The sequence below is a fragment of the Microtus pennsylvanicus genome, chromosome 14 (assembly GCF_037038515.1).
Source record: "Microtus pennsylvanicus isolate mMicPen1 chromosome 14, mMicPen1.hap1, whole genome shotgun sequence".
Classification (NCBI taxonomy): domain Eukaryota; kingdom Metazoa; phylum Chordata; class Mammalia; order Rodentia; family Cricetidae; genus Microtus; species Microtus pennsylvanicus.
Genome location: NC_134592.1, coordinates 66,612,997 through 66,632,458, shown reverse-complemented (window position 1 = coordinate 66,632,458; position 19,462 = coordinate 66,612,997). Strand labels below are relative to the sequence as shown.

General features: G+C 37.5%; 2 protein-coding genes across 5 annotated transcripts in view; one reads left to right on the top strand and one right to left on the bottom strand.

The window, feature by feature from the left end:
• The window catches only part of Immp2l (inner mitochondrial membrane peptidase subunit 2), an 807,887-nt gene that overhangs the window by 371,206 nt on the left and 417,219 nt on the right, over nt 1-19,462 (top strand). The gene's annotated exons all lie outside the window — the stretch shown is intronic.
• Lrrn3 (leucine rich repeat neuronal 3) overlaps nt 7,766-19,462 on the bottom strand; it is a 30,177-nt gene continuing 18,480 nt past the window's right edge. Inside the window, exon 2 of the mRNA XM_075947848.1 lies at nt 7,766-10,760. Within this exon, the coding sequence (XP_075803963.1) occupies nt 8,303-10,426 (2,124 nt within the window). The 5' untranslated portion in view covers nt 10,427-10,760 and the 3' untranslated portion in view covers nt 7,766-8,302. The remainder of the gene's footprint in view (nt 10,761-19,462) is intronic.

The window sequence follows — 19,462 nt, the reverse complement described above, 5'->3', positions numbered from 1 at the left end:
ATCAATAAATGTTTTATTCCTATCTGAGTCATATAAAACTACCACAGGTATAAAGGAGCAGCAAGATGAGAGTTCGGGAAGCTCTGTATTCCATAGCTGTATATAGATGAGCTTTTCTTATTAACCAAGAACACTATCCAAAGAGCATAGAAGATGTGGGTGCTAGCCGCATACCTGCTGTGCATGTTAAGGTAGTATGACCTAAGCACCCCATCTAAACACATGATAGAACATGAACCCGTGACACCCAGAAATTGTAACTGTGTGCTTCACAGAGTGCGGGCACGGACTGGGGGGCTGCCAAGCCTTTGCCTCTGCCTGTTCTTAGACTTAGGTACTTACTGAGCCCCATGTAACACGTTTGTGAAAATTTAAAAGGGAAAAGCAACTGGTAGTCGAAAATGAATTATGTCACACTTACATTCAAGGCTATATGCCACAAATTTACATTATATTTGAGGTTTTCTGTACAAACCTCCCAGAATGTCTAGGCTCTACTTCACTCATTTGCTTTGCTGAGGCAATAGAGAGCCACAGCGATGTTTTGATATTTTCAAAGGGGATGCACTTTGAAAACAAATTTGAAATTAGTTGCTCCTAAAATCCTGGTCTGTCCTAACACAGATTACAGATGCATAACCTGAGGAGATACATGTGTCTGTGTGGTGTCAGATTAGGAAAAACCTAAGAAGGTCTTTGTACCTGTGTAAAGTAGTCCTGATGGCTTTAACCTGGCTCCTTTTCCTCTGCTACCCTAATTTTCCCTCTGGTTAGCACCAGATCCAGCCTGGCCTGCTCCAGTGTCTGTGTTGTCTCTAGCTGGTTCTCGCTCTTCCTTTCTTTAGAACTTTGTTCCAGTCGCTCAGTATTCTGATGGTTTTTAAATATTTCAGCCTGTTACGACTTTCAAGCCATGTCTAGCCTCCTCTTCTCTAGTGGGTGATTACATAAAACAATGTGTATTTGCCACCCTTGAGACTCCTTTAGAAGGCTCTATACTCCTCAATGCCTATTAGCTGTTCCTATAACTTCTGTAATTACTATGATACTATTTTAATGTATTGGACCCTCCAGATTAATTCATTAGTATCTACTTCTTCGCTGGAAGTTTTTTTCAATGTCAAAGGATTTGCCGTGGCATCTCTCTGAAAGGCTAGTAGCTGATATCATTTCTAGTACGTATATCCCAGTAAATAGTAAATGGATAATACACACATGCAGGTGACATGAACTATGACTTGTTTCTCTGCTTAAAATATTTGCTTGGTGGGCATGGTGGAGATTCAGCTAAGCTGACCATGCATGTAAATTCCATAATGAAACCCATTTCTTTATATGATATGCTACAAATGAAGTTTTACAGCATGGTGCTGCTACTGGTTCTCAGCAAGCTTCTTAGAAGTCCCAACGAAAGGAAATGGCAATGACGTAAACCAAGGTGGAAAGAAATCACTGAGAATGAGACAAGTTCTGAGCGTGGTAACTTTCGGGCATTCATAATGAATAATTGCTGAACGCTGACAAACTTTGTAGACGTAAAATTATCCTCCCATCCCTGCTTAATGTAACAGGATATCTTTATTTATGAAAATATTTGTTTTAAACAGCCACCTCCTTTCTTTGACTGTCAGTTTTGGATGACTAACTTTCTATTAAATGGTCACTTGCAGGCCTTAATCACATGGACACATTGGTTTTTATTTAAGTTTTTGCTATGCCATCTATCACTGAACAATCTGTGTCATCTGAAGTGCATTCAGTACCAATGTTCTCTCTAGAACAATAGCACATAGTTCATCAACATGCTCTCCTGAGAGCCGGAAGGTTACTTCAGACCAGAAGTCGCCAGCAGTGCCAGACGGCCAGAGCAGTGACTTCTAACCCTAACCTGTTGGTGTCCCAGTGTTTCTTGACTGGTGGTCAAGGAATCTGCCTTTAGGCAGGAAGCTGGAAGGTCCTTTTTTTTCTTTTTGTCAGCCTTTTTTGATTGTGGTCAAAGAAATCCAGCAACCTTTGTTCTTATGTTCTGATGCAAAATTGAGATTGGAATATTTTAAAAGAACCTGTTGTTAAAGGTTGTTAGATGTAATAATTAAAAGTTCTAATTATTCCATTTTTTATGGTATTGATTGGGGATTGGTTTATGCCAGGCAAGTGCTGTGCTGTGCCATTGAGCTACATCCCCATGTTTCCATCTCCCAAATCACCCATTTTCATGGACTATGCCATGCTTAGGTAGACATGGGTATTTTTATTTCTCATACTTGGTGTATCTTTTTGTTTTTATGTTTCCCATTTTGTTTAGGATGAAAACTAACTTCTTTGACACTATATTCATAGTGGTAACATAGAATACAAAATGGGGATATTAATACTGCATGAGCAAATTAGTCATCTATACAAGTATACAATAGATTGATTTTATTTAAAGGGGTTAAAATAGTCTCTCTGAGAGAGAGCTGGTTTGAGAAGAAGCTGCTCATTCATTTCCTAGCTGCCCAGACATGAATAATAATACAGAAACTATATTAATTACAAAACTGTTTAACCAATAGCTTAGGCATATTTCTAGCTAGCTCTTACATATTAAATTAACCCATTTTTATTAATCTGTGTATTACCATGAGGGTGTGGCCGATTGATAAGATTCTGGCTGTGGTTGGCTTTTTTCTCCTTTAGCAACTACATGACATCTCTCTGACTCCGCCTACTCTCTCTCTATGTCACTTACAGACCTGCTATCGGCTGAAATAGCTTCTTTATTAACCAATGATAATAAAACATATTCATGGCATTCAGAGGGGAATCCCACATCAGAGGGAGAAAGAAATGTCTATTATATTCTTGTCTCCTTGTTAGGAAGTTCATTTTCCTCATGTTCTTTTTCTTAAGCCTGGTGTAACTTCTTAAAAACCATTGCCCATTTTGAGCCTGATATTTATTGTTGGTAAATGTTTCCTTGTTTTTCTCTGTCTTTCCACGTTAATATGAATAGTAACATTTTTGAAGTGATATTTTATCACTTATAGTACAATATCTGCACTATTAACTAGTTACTTCAGGAACAGTTCTGGATTGAGGCTCATGTTGAAAGAAAATCTAGTCCCTTCTACCCCATACAATTTTTTAATATAGGTATTTCTTATGCTATAAATACTCAATTTCTGTTGATATGAATGAATGTTAATATAAGAGAGAGGTGAGGCTTGTGCTTCTTAGTGTGCATGCCTTTCGAGAGACTGGGAGACTGTGCTTTATTGCACACACAAACCTCAGTTGATTTGCTGATGCTATTGAATAAAAGCAGGTTTTGGAATCTTCATAAAATAAGTGTTCTTCTATGAAACATTACGTACCAAAATGCTAGTGTTTTGATTAACTGAGTAGCAGACAGGAATGAGAAGCCAATTTTATGTTATTTTGCAGATAGAAATTTTTGCTTCTTACTGCTTGTAAGTTTTTTTCTTTGTAACTATGAAGGATGCGTTTATTTTAAGTTTCTGACTTCAATTCAGTCCCAATAATAAATGGTAATATTGTGTCATATACTTTTGAAGAATTTCTTTGGCATTTGGTTATGTTATTTTAACAATGTCACTTCTAATAGTTTAAGAACAAATTCTGTCTCTCCCAGCTTGGAGACTGATATCCAAATACCAGGAAGCTATTTATATTATACTCTGATTTCCTCAGTGTGAGGATTAGGAAAGTCAAGCTATGCCCCCAGCTTACTCCGCTATTTGTACCACAGGTTATTAAATGCTACATGTGAACAAGTCAATTGAATTTTTGAATGGGCAATCTCAGACACTATAATGAATACTTTAATGAGAACTTTGCTTGTTCTTTACCATGGTCACATAATGCTATGATTTTATAAAAATACATCAGTTAGAAAAGGCAAACTCATAAGGCTTTGTGACACCTACAAATGCCATTATCCCTTGAAATGAAAACGATGTTATTATGTCATGAAAATTCCAGTACAGAAATTACTTTCTATTAATTTTCCATATATTCTAGAAAAGCAGACATTGGAATGAAGAGCTAGATGTCTTGAATGGTGATAAATACAATTGGAGGTTTTCACTGCTTTTTATAACACTTACCGGGACTTTTGTTGGAATCTTGTCCATCTATAGCAAACTTAAACCTTTAAACTTTGGTATATTATTGTTAATTTTGCAATTGACAGATTAAAAATCAACAGTTCTGAATATTGTTTATCTGACATGTTAATAGAAGGAATTTAAGTTTTTCCTGGATCACTTCTTGGCAGATCTGTTAAGAGTAGGTGAGAGATCTTTTCAGAGTCAGGTGACTCTCCTTGAAGGAGATATAAACATTTGGTCAGTGCTAAATTACTTTCTTGAATTTAACTTCACATTTGCTAGAATAACCAAATTCCCTCAGTGAAGTAAAAAAAGCAAAAGATGTTTCTATGGTTAGAAATGATCTATGGTAAATAAATAGGATTCTCTATTTAATCCTATTAAACTAGTATTAGGCTAGTTTTAATAATAAAGAGAATAAAATCACTAATATATTTTAACAAGTCCTTATATTAACATATTTCTATAAGTAAGATATTTTGAGCTTAAAAGTTCTGTGGTGTGAGTATGTAAAATTGCAAACCGGTGCTGTGGTGCCACTAAGAATCGCAGTTGATAAATATTGTGAAAACTTGGTAGAGAAAATGTTAGAGAAAATGTAGAATATAGATCTCTCTGTTCAGGGGAACTTTTGCTGTTCAGTGTTTTTTCTAAGATGAATAGCCATCCAATAAGTATTTCCTGAGAATGCACAATATGTAAGTAAATGAATATACTGAGTAATAATCATTTTAAGTTTATTCTGATTCATAGTTGGATTAAAATTTTGCTGTCTAACTAGAATAAAATCTCAAACATTTGTATAATTATAATGCATATTTATCTCTCATATATTCATCTATCTGTCTACCTCAAAACTCCATTTTATTCTTCCTAGGGAAACTAGTAATATATCAAAGCTTTATTATGCATTATAGGTTCTTGACTTTGTTAGTAGTGTTTGTCTTTATACTGCTTTTCCATATAGTCATGCATCACTTGGCGATAAGTTTTCATTGTGAAACTGCATGTTGAGTTGATGTCATCACTGTGAGGGCATCATAGAGTGGCTTCCCATAAACTAATAGTGCAGATCAATGCTTGTAGCCAGGAGACTCAGTAAACGGGTGTATAAGGCTGTCACCGTCCTGCCGTGCCGTGCCATTTACAGTTAGCTTTTCAAGAGGTTGCAGGATTGCCCTCCAAGATAATGGAAACAGCTTAGTGTAATATTCCAGTCGTAATAGTTACTTACTATCCCTTCAAAATCCTGTCCTCTCTGGAAGTGTATGCGTTACACACTGAAACAACTGATAGCACATAAAGTTATCTCGGTCAGCATCTTGGCACATATAAAGTATTATACTCTGATTTTAGGACAGCTAGACTCTTATTAGTTAATAGGAAATTTTCATCTCTTATGTAATGGTACCAGTTTTGTGTATGCAGGATAATCAAACTTCATTACACAATCATAATCATGACTGTAGTTTTTGCATTGTTATAGCATGATTCTTATTTTAAGAAAATTTTGAGTTTGTACTAAAAATTGTGAGATTATGTTCTTCTATTCAAATAATTTTTGCAAGAGATTCTTTTATTCCATATAGGTAAGTACATAAGTTGGTATTTGTGAAGGGATAAACTTTAGAATTTTCTTCCCTTAGGTAAACTCCATTGTAACAGGTGATTCTATATGGTACAGTTCACCTGTAAATTATATTTGACTAATCCTCATTTAATTTTGTGATTGTTTGGGAGGTTATATAGGAAATATTAAATACTATTCTCATTACTGAAGGAAAATTATTTTCTTCCCTGACGATACATTGAATTAAGACTTAAATAAAATCATGGCATGCTTTATGTACCTGCATTGATTTTTTTTTTGGTGACAAAATTTCATTAATATGCCTTCTACTTATTTATTAATGGTGCTTATTTTATGACAATTTTCAAAGTTATGTGACACTTGAAACATGGTGTAAGCTTTATCTGTGAGTGCAATAGTTCCTCGTGAAGGTAAACTGAAGAGAAACACAAGACACACGCTTAATTTCCTGCTGACCGATACAGTAACTGCATCCTAATAGGTCATATTTCAGCTCTTAAATTTTTGATAAATAGCTGAGTCTCACAGAGCTCTATCCGTTGTGCTGAAACTCATAGTGATGTATGAGCGTGTCTGACTGATGAATTCTAATGTCAGCTTCTGTGTGATAGCGATTCATCAGGTCGGAAAATCTGTGCTTGGGAACCACAATGAATTAACAAGTTCCATATTTTCCTTTTGTCGAAATTAACACAGCTTGTCCTTTCATTTTAAAGACTTCATAGCAATTACCTTCCACATTGTCAAAACCAGCTAGGATTTAATTAGAAACTGCCGATACTAACACAAAAGAAATGTCGAGTATCAACAAATAAATTGATATGACTGCTATACTAGGAAAGTTTACAGGGTGGTGACGTGCTGATAATATGCCCTCAGTTACTGTAGAATGTCGATTAGGAACAGCACACAATAGTTATTAATATAAACTAGAACCTCCTAACTGGAGAGAAAAACAGTTTTCCTTTTAAAACTATGGCTTACATTTAAGATCAGTGTTTTTATTTTAGAACCCTTGTTTTGCTCCAAAATGCACTCGTTTCTGCAGGACTGTTTTTATTTATAAAAGGACTAAAACTCTCATTCTCACTAATTTTTCAAGTAAAATTGTTTCACTTCACATAAAGGATTTTAAAATAATATTTTCATTTTATAATCTGGGTTATTTTAACCTGTGCTTTTAGAGACTTTATATGTTGCCTTAGCAGATTATACTTTGATGCTGTATTTCACCCTAAGTCACTTTCAGAATCCTTTTCTTAGTTAACGAAACTCTTTCCGGATTTCTGGCAGGGGAATCATAAGTTAAGGGCCACCCTGTGCTACAGAGCAAGTTTGAAGTGAGTTTAGTTTGCATAGACAGATAATTGCTGTTCCTTGTTCCTCAATCTAAACTGCATTTTGTTTTACCAGAACACCAGAATCATCTAGATTATATTGATTTTAATGTGGAGTCAAGAAAAATCTAAGTTAGAGTTTCACAAAGTTGAACCTTATAAAGTGTTGTTACTTATTCCTATTTTATAGTGAAATTCTAAAACCCTGCTCTTAAAGTGGAACGTGTGACTTCCTAACTGTGTTTGTGGTGTAGCAGGCTTCTAAATACTTGGTGCAGACCTGAAGCTCATTATTTAAAGTCTCAAGGAGATGGGGAAAGAGGCTTAGATGAGTAAGTCCTACTGGAATATGGCAAAGTCTTTCAAAGCAGCAGATTCCAGCTGATCCATTCATTATTGAGATTAGACCTTGACTTACTCCGGTGTTGGATTTACATCATTTGGACCTAATGATAGATAAATCCTCTTCCAAAAGCTCCCTATTTGAAAAAATAATCTTTAAGTGAATTCATAATTTCCTGGATGATTTACTTCAAATTAATAATTCAAGTGTTAAATATAATGTTATCACCTTTTAATATCGATAAATTGATGTCTAGAATCCATTTTGTATATCAAAATATGTAGTTACCAAACCCAATAAAAGTCTCACTTTTAATGTTCCAAATGTGAATATAGAAGACACTGTTCAAAAACACTGCATTTAAATGACTTGTAGTCAAATGATCTTTCCCAGAAATTATTCTTTATTTAGAAACAAAAACAAGACAAAAGCAATTGATTTTAATCCAAAATGTATTTTTCCTTATAAAAGAGGTCCACATACTCACTGTGTCTACTCTACAGAATCTGTCCTTTTCCTTACACCGCATGTCAATTCAAGTTTATCTGGTCACTGCAAAAACTCGTGGCTAACGTGTAATACAACACAGGAGGAGGTATTGCTCAGTTCAGCTACTCTTCTATACTTAAAAAAAATACAGAAATGTTTTTGTTCACGTTAACTCTAGTCCTGACATAAAAGTTACATGAAAGTTCTAGAAAATGGGATTGGTTTATTTGGTTGCCACAGTACCCTTTGAAGCCCGTCAACTCGGATGCTGAACTTTCATGTTTCCACTGGCCAGGAGCAGCATTGGTGACGCTGAATCTTCCTTCCTCTGTCTGTTTTTGTTGTTGTTTGTTTGTCTGTTCCTTTTTGTTTTTCTTTAGCACTACTGCAGTCTTGAGCTTTTCTTTGAAGTAGGTTTGGTTGGTTGTTTTTAGGACATGTTCGTTGGCACACCTATAACAGTTGCTTTTATTTCCAAGGGTGCACTTTTTCCTTTGCCTGGTTCCCAGAGGTTGATCAGAGGGGGGTAAAGCTCACTGAATGCCAGAGTCGGTTTGAGAAAGTAATTCCTCGCATAGCCGCGTTCTCCCTCACAGTTCATTTCTTGTGAGTTGCAGCTGAGAAGACACATGACACCAATAATCCCCAAAAGCCCTCCAAGACAGGCCATAAACGCTGTGTGACTCTTTCCATAAGCTTTTCCATCGCGGTCCAAACTTTTTGTGGTGACATTGACACATTGTTTTCTGCTTTTCTGGTAGATGGTGGGAATATCAATACAAATTTTATACTCAGTAGATGGTTTCAGATGAGTAAGATTGTACACCTTGACATCCGATGGTATTCGAGCACTTTGAGCAACATGGGAATCTTCAGTCTTGACAAAGGCTGTCCACTTAACACTAGATTTGAGAATTTTAGAGCTTGATTTCCAAGATACCAGCACAGAATTGGCACGAATATCTCTTATTTTAATATTCAGTGAGCCATTATTTTCCTGAGGAGCAGAACCTCCCACTTTGATCATAATAGACTTCAAGTCGGCACCAACTAGGTTAGTTGCTATACAAGTGTATAATCCCCCTTCCTTTGGGGTTATGCCACTGATGTCTAGTGTGCCTTCAGAATGAACATAGAACTTCTCTCTCAGAGTATTTGGCAATAGTTTTTGACCAGATGGTGTGATCCAGTAGATTTCAGGCTGGGGTTCCGCAGTAGCTCTGCAGTGAAGGGACACATAGCTGTCGGCGTCTACATCCAGGCTAGAAGGAAAGCTCTCGGGAGCTATGAGTGGGAGGCAAATTTCCATCATATCCCTGAAGTGCACTTGCCTAACATTCTGGCCTTGGAATTCAGGCGGGTCCACACAGAACAGAGAATCCGGCTCCATGAATCGGATGTTGGTTTTGTTCATGTTGATCCAGCGGATGACACAGTCACACCGGATGGGATTGCTGTGTATGCTGATCTCTTTGAGGTTTGGCAAAGACTCTACTGTCCCGTGGTAGAGGGCACTGAGGGCGTTGCTGTTCAACATGAGGGATTCTAGCTTGGGGAGTCTGAAAAATGCATTGGGGTGAATGTAAGACAGTCTGGGGTTGTTAGTAGCTTCTATTTTCCTTAAATCTGGCAAGTTATCCACAGCGAGACTGTCGATGGAGACGAGCTCAGGCATGTTGTTTATCCCCAGCTCCTTCAAATGCAACATATTGCTAAAATCCCCCCTTCGTATTCTGTTAATGGGATTTTTATTTAGATCCAAAAATTTGAGGTTTACTGCTTTTTGAAGAGCAACTTGGGGTACCTTAATAAGCCTGTTATCATAAAAAGAGATGCTTTCCAAGTTTTCCAGCCCGACCAAGGCATTGTCTGGTATTTCCGTGAGGTTTATGCCAGCTATAACCAGGCTGCGAAGATTGAGAAGCGGCTGGAAGTTCATGTCTCTAATTCTGATGATGGGGTTGTCCCCGATCATCAGAATCTCTAGGTTAGGAAGGGCATCAAACCACCTACTGTTGATCATCTGCAGTCTGTTCGAGTTGAGATGAAGTCGAAGAAGATTGTGTAGGCCAATAAAGGCTCCAGGAGAAATGGTGGAGAGCAAGTTGTGATTAATGTAGAGTTCCTGTAAGTTGCCCAGGCCATATAGACATTTGTCAGGCAGCTCAGTTAGTTTGTTTTCCTCGAGGTACACAGAGAGAAGCTGAGACATCTTTTGTACATGAATATTCGTGATTGAAGACAGATTGTTTTGAGATAAGTCCAGGCCAGTAAGGTTCACTGGGAAGTCTATGGAATGTTCAATTCTTGCAATATTATTCGTCTGTAGGAGCAGAATCTGTGTGTCTGCAGGCAATCTGGCTGGGAAGTTTGAAAGCCCTAAATCGTTACAGTCTACTGTAGATGCTTCCATGTAGATGGATCGGGGGGTAAACCAAGGCCTGATTTCACATGTACATAACTGTGGGCAATCCACTTTTTTATCTACAGCTTGTACTAACGTAGTGATAGCTAGGCCAAACAGCACATGGATTTGGAGTGGCATGTCCTTCATCTTAGCTTTTGTCTTCAGAAGTTGAATAGGTCCTTAAGGATTCCAGCCACCGCCAGTAAGTTCAATATGAGCTGACTGATGAGGGAAGCACTTGCATCTGTCAAATGATGAATGCCACGGAGCTATAGGCGCTTTCTTCATGGAAATAATTGTGAGGGCCACAGATGTATTTTCCAAAAATGGCACACATAGTGAAGAAAAGATGGCTGCTGTCTCCTCAGTGACACGACGGTGAACGTATAGATCGTCGTAGGATGTGGAGAAGTTCATTTATTTAGAAACCCAAGATTCAAATTCCATGCTGTCCAGCACTTGCAGACATAGAGGCATTATTCTAAATGCAATCAAAGGGAGAAAAAAATTAGTTCAAGAGGAAAGTTCATAATTGTTTAACTATAATTATTTCACATATATAGTATTATTAGAGTTTATAATTATTTCCATACATTCTGATGATGTTGTCCTTATTATTGGCCCAGACATGAAATGAATCAAGAAGTTTGTTCTTCAGAATGCTGGTTTCATTAAGTGTAATAAATATGCTTCCAGAATTTTCCAGTTGTTTCAGTTCTGTTTTATAGCTCCATCCAATTTAAGTTGTAGTTTGCTTGGTCTTTAAAAATTAACTATAGTGATTAAAATAAAAGAAAATAGCCTTGCAGGGTGGTGGGTTTTGTTGTGTGCTGTATAGAAACAATGCTGTTCTGTTATAATCAAATAGCGAGCCTGGAGTTCCTCCAGTCCTCAGAGTTAGCACTTTGGAGCCAAATTGTTCCTGATTGCTGGATGAGCTAAGCAGTGATATTTGCACCCTCATCCCTACCTCTCTAAAGTCTGCTTTGCTTAAAGTGACTTAAGAGTCACAGGATTTGGAGGCGAACTAATCTACCTTACTGTAGATATACTTGTATAAAATTAACTTCAGATTAAAATGTGATCATTTATCATTGAGACAGTTTACACCCCATCAGCCACCAATAGTAAAAGGCAACTATATCCCACTAGTCAAGTGGATGTTCCTTCTTTAAATGAACACTGCTAATTTTTTTCAGAGAAAAATAAGGGGTTCCAAAAGCAAGCTGCAGTTTGATGTACCATCTACCTAATAGGACACCGTAGTTAGGTCTCTGCTCCACTCAGATGCATTGCTGCGGAGCCCGCTCCACTTTCTTCACATATTTTAGATAGCCAGGCATGTTGCCTCCCATATTGATGGCTACAATGGCATGCTCGGATGAGGATAAGGTCGATGCTTCAGCGACACACTTAAACTTCCAAAGACATGAGTTCTCTTTGAAGACTTAGAAATACTACTATTTCAAAATAAAGAAATCCTTGTTTCTAAAAATGAAAAATCACTTACAGTTCAAATTCAAGCTAATTTGTCTTTTCCCCTTAACACTCAGAAATGTGATCTCATCTAAAATTGAACTGTGATTTTTTTCCCCCTCAGTTAGCTACTAACTTGCCTTGAGTCAGAGGCACTTGAATTGTTTCCCTCATACATGAAGCCCAGGTCCTCTGGGGAGCCTGCCTTTCATACAGCTCATCTGTCTTGCCTCTCAGTGTGCCATGGTTCCAGTCACACCTTCTCAAGAACGTGAGATTTGCTGCCTCCACTTCCTGACCACAGAACTGGAACGTAGCACATGCTCTAAAATTATTTTGGATTCCAGTGAATTGGTCCATGAATAATGTACGTTTCCATCATTAACATATAATGTAAGCACTTCAATTTGTTCATTTTTCAACTTCAATAAATTTAATTGATCTTATTTGTATTCATTTTACTACTTATACAAACTTTATATTAACTATATATTTACATAAGATTCAAGTGTTAATTCTGAGGATAACGCAAAGGAATGTTAAACTTTAAAAGTCAAACCTACAGCTGTGATTCTCAACTTTCCAGATGCTTTGATCCTCGAATACAGTTCCTCATGTTGTGGTGAATCCAACCATAAAATGAAATCATTGCTACTTCATAGCTGTAATTTTGCTCCTGTTGTTGAATCACAAGGTAATATCTGATATGTCACCACTACAGATTGAGAAGCACTGATGTACTCTATCTGTGGTCCTATTCGTTTATAACTTGGTGGCTTTTATGTTTTAGTTATTGCGTTAATAGCCAGTAGAGACAAACATCCATGAATACTATAACTTCCTACAGGGAACTTTCAGTCAGGACGACAAAGCACTAGTAAACTGTAGAATACATAGAAGCGTGAGACCCGGAATATGGAAGTCTACAGGAATGGTGGCTCAGTGAAACCAGCATAGAAACCAATTGCCTCTTATATCCAAGATGCAGGAAAAGCCTAAGTGGAAGCTACAAAATGCACTTCTGTGTGTTTTAATAAATCCCTCTACTGAGAATGAAGGAGCCAAGCCTTCTGCCAGCTAATTGGTTGGATCTGATTTCTCCTGCTGTGTGTAGAGGAGCCTGTATCCTGCAAGTTAGCCAGAAGGTGAATTATTAAATGACATGATTAATGTAAGAATGGAACTTTTTGAAATTATTTTGGTGGGTATCTTTGAAATTTTATATTCATATTTAATTAGAATATTTTTTCTGATTCCAATTCCTCCAATTGCTTAGCTGTAGTGTGGAGACAGTGGAATTTGACTACGTTTATCCAGAAGACTTGTAAAACTAAGAGTTTTCATAGTGATGTACAAATTCAAAATTTGTTTGAACTGGTGTATGGAAAGAATCTGTCTAGTGGGAAGCAAAACAGACCACAGATATTTACAAATTCTTAGAATACTGTCTTTTTCTCATGTCTGTGGAAACTACTATGATACTTATACTATCAGCTTTCGGCAGGGGTGCTTTGTAGAGTCCCAAGGCAGAAGCAGTGTCCTCTTACTTCTTAGTTCTTCATGGCTTTGGAGCAAACGTTTATGTTAACAATGGCCTTGAGAGACGCGTTCCTGAGATGCTTGAAGAACCGTGTGCATTTGTTGAAGAGATTCTGAAACCTTACATATTGTCATCTCTACTGCCTGAGGTCTCACAGGCCTAAGACCATTGGCTAATAAACAGTAGGGTGTGATTAGGACACAGCTTTTCTCCCTTGCATGCTCAGCTCTTTCTAGAATGTCACACTGCCCACATGAGTAGACACGAGGAGGTTATTTTTAACAGACATTTACTACAACAGAATGTTTTCTCTTTGATTTGAAAAAAACCCTCATCTTCAGATTTTCAAGTTTAAAAAATTCATTTTTCCAAAGCTGGTAATGGTGAAGGTATGACTCATGTAGGTTAAACTGACAAGGAACTAATATGTAAAACAGACGTTATTTTATTACAAGAAATGTGACGGAAAGGTGGCGATTCCTGAGTCCCTGGACGGCACCATTGCTCTGTTAGAAAGGCAGACTTGGAAGTTTTCAGAGAACCCGTGAACAGATTCCAAGGAGTGAGTGCGCATCCGTACATGTCCATTGTTTTACTACAATTTCAGCACTCCAATTTGTTCACTTTTGAAAACTAATATATTTCACTGCTCTTATATGTATATATTTTACTGCTTGCAAAAGGTGCATATTACCTATATTTTACATAAGATTGAAATTAGACCTAAGTTATACACCTCGTGAATAGATAAGTCATACACATGCAGCTTCATTCTCAATACAGGCAGCAAAGACAGATTAAAGCTCTTGACTATCGCAGTCATCAGAATGACAGCTTCCTTCTCTGCTACGGGAAACAATACTCATATAGAGACTGGGCCCAAGGACCTGGTCCTTGGTTGGTACTCAACCCAAGTTCCTTGGCTGGAAGCTTTTTCTTTGTTCTTATCTGCTGTCCTTAGTATTTGTTTACATTCTTCAAGTATCTACTCAAAATGAGATTATTAGTAATAGACAGTATATAGTTAAGCTATTAGATTATAATTAGCTATGTACTGACTGAATCTTCTTTTGCTAGACATTGGATGATTTGATTATTATTCTTCACATAGCATAGGAATATTATTATTAGGGTTATTGTTCAACTCAAATTATTTGATCAGATTGATACATTTAATTGGCTGATCAGAACTTAGTTAACACTTTGCTGATAAATAACCTACAAGCATGTCTTTCCACAGTTTGTACTGAATGAATGAAAATCAAACAATAATTACAATAATTTAAAAATGAATCAAATCTCCAATCATAAAGGCATGCACCATCGGACTTCGCAATAATTTCCCTCTCTTGTATTGATAGTTTAAAAGGAGGAATATCAGCTTTCTTTATGAAGAATCTATTAGAGACTGAGAAAATGACAGACGTTACAGCCATTTTAAAACATAGCCACGTTTTCGACCTGTGCCTCAGTTTCACTACTGAGAAAATGTTTTCACGATTGCTCATTGGAGAATTTCAGCTGTATGGCTGATTTTAAAAGAGGTTTCTTCCTCTTCCTATATATTGCTATAAAAAGTTTAAAAATAAGTAACTCAGTAATTAAAAATAAGCTGAGCAGTTGCAATGCACTGTAAGTAAGCTCGGAATTCCTAAGAACACCCTCCGCCTTCTCTCCCAGGCCCCAACATTCCAGCTGCCATTCATTGCTCTTGATCACCAAGAATAAGAGATAAAGACCTTGTGAAACAAACATTTCAAATTCAGGAAAATGTGAACTCGATCACAACTTATGATATAGTTAAGTAGTTTCCTATGTGCCATCATTTATCAAGGATTTCATACTTCAGAGAAAATCTGTATTCTGACTCAAGTCTTAAAGATTTTAGGAGTAGTTATGAATTGACTGATTAACGCGTAAAAAGTACTTAATGTGCAGACAGAATTTCTTGCTCTTTTCCTAAAGTGTGGTAATGAAGCACTATGCAAATACGTGTCACTAAGAGCAGAGTACATTTTTGTGAGAGTTTCCCTGTGTAACAGCCCTGGCCGTCCTGGAACTTGTCATTTTTTTGAGTTTCCCTGTGTAACAGCCCTGGCCGTCCTGGAACTTGTTCTGCACGACTTCACTTTTGTTCTTTCCAGCTGCTTTTGTTTGCTTTCATAAAGAAGAATTTTAAAACATTTTTTTTCATCTTTTGGTTCTAAGGACAATATACTCATACATTACAACTACATAAATTGTAAATGTTAAAAGTTTAAACGATGTTGAAATGTCCTTAGAAATGGAAAACTTTATCACAGCTCATGGTGTCTAGAAAGATGCTTATGCATGATGAGAACGACTCCTGCAAGTTAGCCTTTCAGTCAGCAGGGAGTCCCCCTGTCACTTGCCTAGCCACCCAGTCCTTCAGCAAACGGTTTTGAGTGCATCCTGTTCCCGTTAGTGTGTTCTCCTTTCACTCTATAAATCACCTTTTAAAAAAATTTTAGAGCTACACTAAACCTTTTCTGTGGCCTGGCTCAACCCCTCTCCCTTTTGTTTAACTTAGGAAACACTTGGAAGTGTGGGATTTTCCTCCCTAATGTGAGTATCCCTTTGTACTTCCTGAATTCTTCCCAGAGCTTATTTAATTTTTCCCGTCACCTCTGCATGCAGATTTTGCCTGCAGAAGAGCAACAGGCCTGGAATATTTTATGTGGAATACTGATAGCAAGAAGCCTTCCTATTCAAGTCACTAAAAGAAATCAATTTTAAGAATTCTCGTGTCTTATTTTTTAATGCTTGTAGACACTCATCATAGCTAAGATTTCTTATTAATGTATTTTAGATCGGAATCTAAAAAAGTTAAAATTACTTTTAGATGGGATTCCATAAGGAATCTTTTAACGGAGAAGAGGCTTGTGCTCTCCTCAGTGAAGAGAATGTGGTTCTGTTCCATGTTTGCCTATGTCCCATCGTTGGCCAGTTCCCGAGTGACCTCCTCTTTGTGGGCAGGCAGTCCCCAGACATAAAGAGTCATCTGGTCTTTCATGGTGTTTATAATAAAATGCTCCCTTAGTGTAGTGGAGAAACAGGTGAGCAAGGCAAATTTAAAGCCTACTGTCCTTTCAGTGAAGCTTTCTGACTTAGGAAGAAAGGGTGCCTTTCGCTTGTACCTCTTTATATGCATTATAAAGGCCGCACCATGTGGAAGAGAAACATTGTGATACTTGATTCAAAGGGAAAAGTCGGTGAAGATAGCGAGTTGCCATGGAGACATTAAAACCCAGCTTCTCCCTTTCTTCTGTCACAAATTGCTAAGTTCATTTGTATAAAGATCTTTAAATCCATCCTCCTCGTATCTGACCTTAGAGTCCATTGTTGTATAATTCAGCCTTTCTCCGGTGCTAATTGAAGGTTTCATAACCCCAAAGGATTGCTGAGTTTCACTAAACACATCCCAACAAAAACAACCGTTCTTTCTTAACTTGGAAAACATTTATTTTCTAGTCTCTCCAACCCAGTTATCTAAATTTGTCACCTTTTAAAGAAAGTGGATATTTCAAATATTTATATTTAAAAAGACCTGTTTATTGAATCAGGCAAATAACGCTTGTTTTCATGTAGAAACACGGGCACTGGTTTACAAGACACTTTTGGAACTATGGGCAGAACACCTATAGAATTGGTTACGTGATATTTGAGATCTCTTCACATCCTAAGTTTATATGACGTGAAACTATTGTGCAAATAAAAGTATTTGATATTGTCTAGGTGCTAATTCACTTACCTGAGTTTAACCTTTGAATTCTTTATTTGATCATGTTTGTATTCATTACTCTTATCCTGCACCATTAACAAATTAGGATCAGTGAATTTTACTCATAATGGGCTTTATAGGCTATCAAATTAGTTGTCTGTCATTATTCCAAATTAATTGTCGGCCGTTGTTAGTATCTCACTTCGTGCTTTTATCGACACAGTAGTAAACGAAAGGGAGCGGCACTGAAGTCATCAACTGAAGGCCAACCAGCTACAGAGGAGGCGAACAGCAGGCTTTAGGTGCCTTGATCTGAACACAGCCGTGGATTCAAATCTCTTCATTTTGCTTCCAAATGTTCCTCACCCTCTGAGACCCACGACATTGCAAACTGTTCCTGAAATAGCACCATTCACCTACAGGTTCTGAAGGGGCGTGTGCTGGAATTTCATGACATTCTTAGGCTCTCATCGCTTTTAACTTCCTTTCAAAACATATTTTGGAAAGGTTATCAAGCGATACCATGGAAATAGTTTCACTAGTAATACATGTAAATAGTTTCACTAGTAAAACATGGAAATAGATCACAAGTAATCTTTAAAATAATTCTTTGGACCTGACCAAATACAGATTTGTGCAAGTTTTGAGGCATTTGTTTAAGGGTGTGTGTGTCTGCGCGTGCATGCACGAGCACACGCACGCTCACGTAAGCATCTGTGTATTCAGCACTGAGCTTCTACCCCTGTATATACTAGACAAGTGCTCGCTTAATCACATGCTCAACCCTGGACATTTTTTTGATTGGTTAATCACACACACATACGCACATACACATATGACAGATGTTTCTTTGTGAAAATGCGTGCATTTGCACATGTGCTGGGTTACTCTGTTTCTCCTCAGAAATTCCTGAAAGTTTCTGACTTTTGCCCGTTTTTACTATCGTCTAAAGATGTTTTGGTTACATGACTATCTGTATTTTAGTACTCACATGAGTCACAGGAAAGGCCTCCCTGAATATGCGTCCTTGCCTTAGCTTTTAGACCTCCTCTTTCATTCACCCCCAGTTTAGTTGAGAAGTTAGTGCTGTAGGTTCATCTGTGAAGATGCCACACATCTTCCCTATCTCGGATGACGTTCAGTCGAGGATTGGATGGGACTTTTTTGGCACTCTCTCTTGATTGAGTAACAGGGAAAAGGCTGATATCCTACCTTGTACCGTCATGATTTGGAGATACATGTCTGATGTAAACCTATTTCACTACCTTCCATTTATGGTAAAAGCATTGGGGCAATGACCTCAATACTTAAAGCAATTTAAAATCTTTTTTTTTTGTCTTCATTAAAAGACAGTCAAAATGTGCCATCTTTGTAGTTGCTAGCCTTTGAATTATTTAAAGACTGGGCATTTGTCAGGTAAGATTAAAATAATGAAATAGAGAAATTCTAGCTTCATTTTATTTTGTAGCCACACTTTCAGGCCTTCCCTTATGCAAGGAAGGGTATCATAAGCATGTGGACATTTCCCCCAAAAAGTGTTAGTCTATCTTGATTTCGGTTGTGAAAACCTTCTGTTTTATCAGCTCTGCAAAAATAGGTGACAGCCGAAAGATGTCCTCAGCTTGTTTTTTTCTCTTTGACAAATTCAGTTGAAAAAGAAAAAGGCCCCAGCCTGTGGAGATGGGGAGGAAGGATCTGGATAAGAAGCCAGTCACACACGGAGTGGCAGCAGGGTTTACTTCTGATGCTATCACAGGGGTCTCAAGGTCAGTTGTTAGAGGAACCTTAACAGTGGCTCAGAGTTTATGGACCCTGTGTATTTCAGATTTTGCCCAAATTATAATCAAATTTTGACACTCGTTGCTTTTAAAAAATTTTTTCTTCTCTAAATCATGGTCTATCTTTAGTAGCTACTTTTTATACACACATGCACACATACACACACGCAGAAAATGCACATGCATGCACGTATACCCATATACACAGCCTGCTTAGGTCATTTAGTGTTGCTTGTGGACATGGTGGCATGAAAGGGGAAGTTTCGTGGGAGCACCATCGATAGACAAAGAATTAGAGGCAGCTAAGGAATGCTGAGATGGGGATAAATGTCTTCTCTAGCCATGAGCCCTCTAATGGTTATCCAATGCCAGGTGATCACCCCTGAAATCAATACTCATTGCTTAAAAGGAAAAAAACAGAAAAAGGAAACAAAAACATAGACTGTCGGCATTATTGCTGAACCTTGAGACAATGAAATATGTTTTGAAAGGAAGTTAAATAATAATCATATCCCATTCTCAAATCCTTTCCTCACATGCTCAGAGAAAACTGCAGGACCACTCTTTCAGCTGAGCAGGGTGAGCCCCTGACCGACGTGAGATCAGTGATGCATGGTGCTCTTCTTGAGGGAGTAGGCCACAGAGAT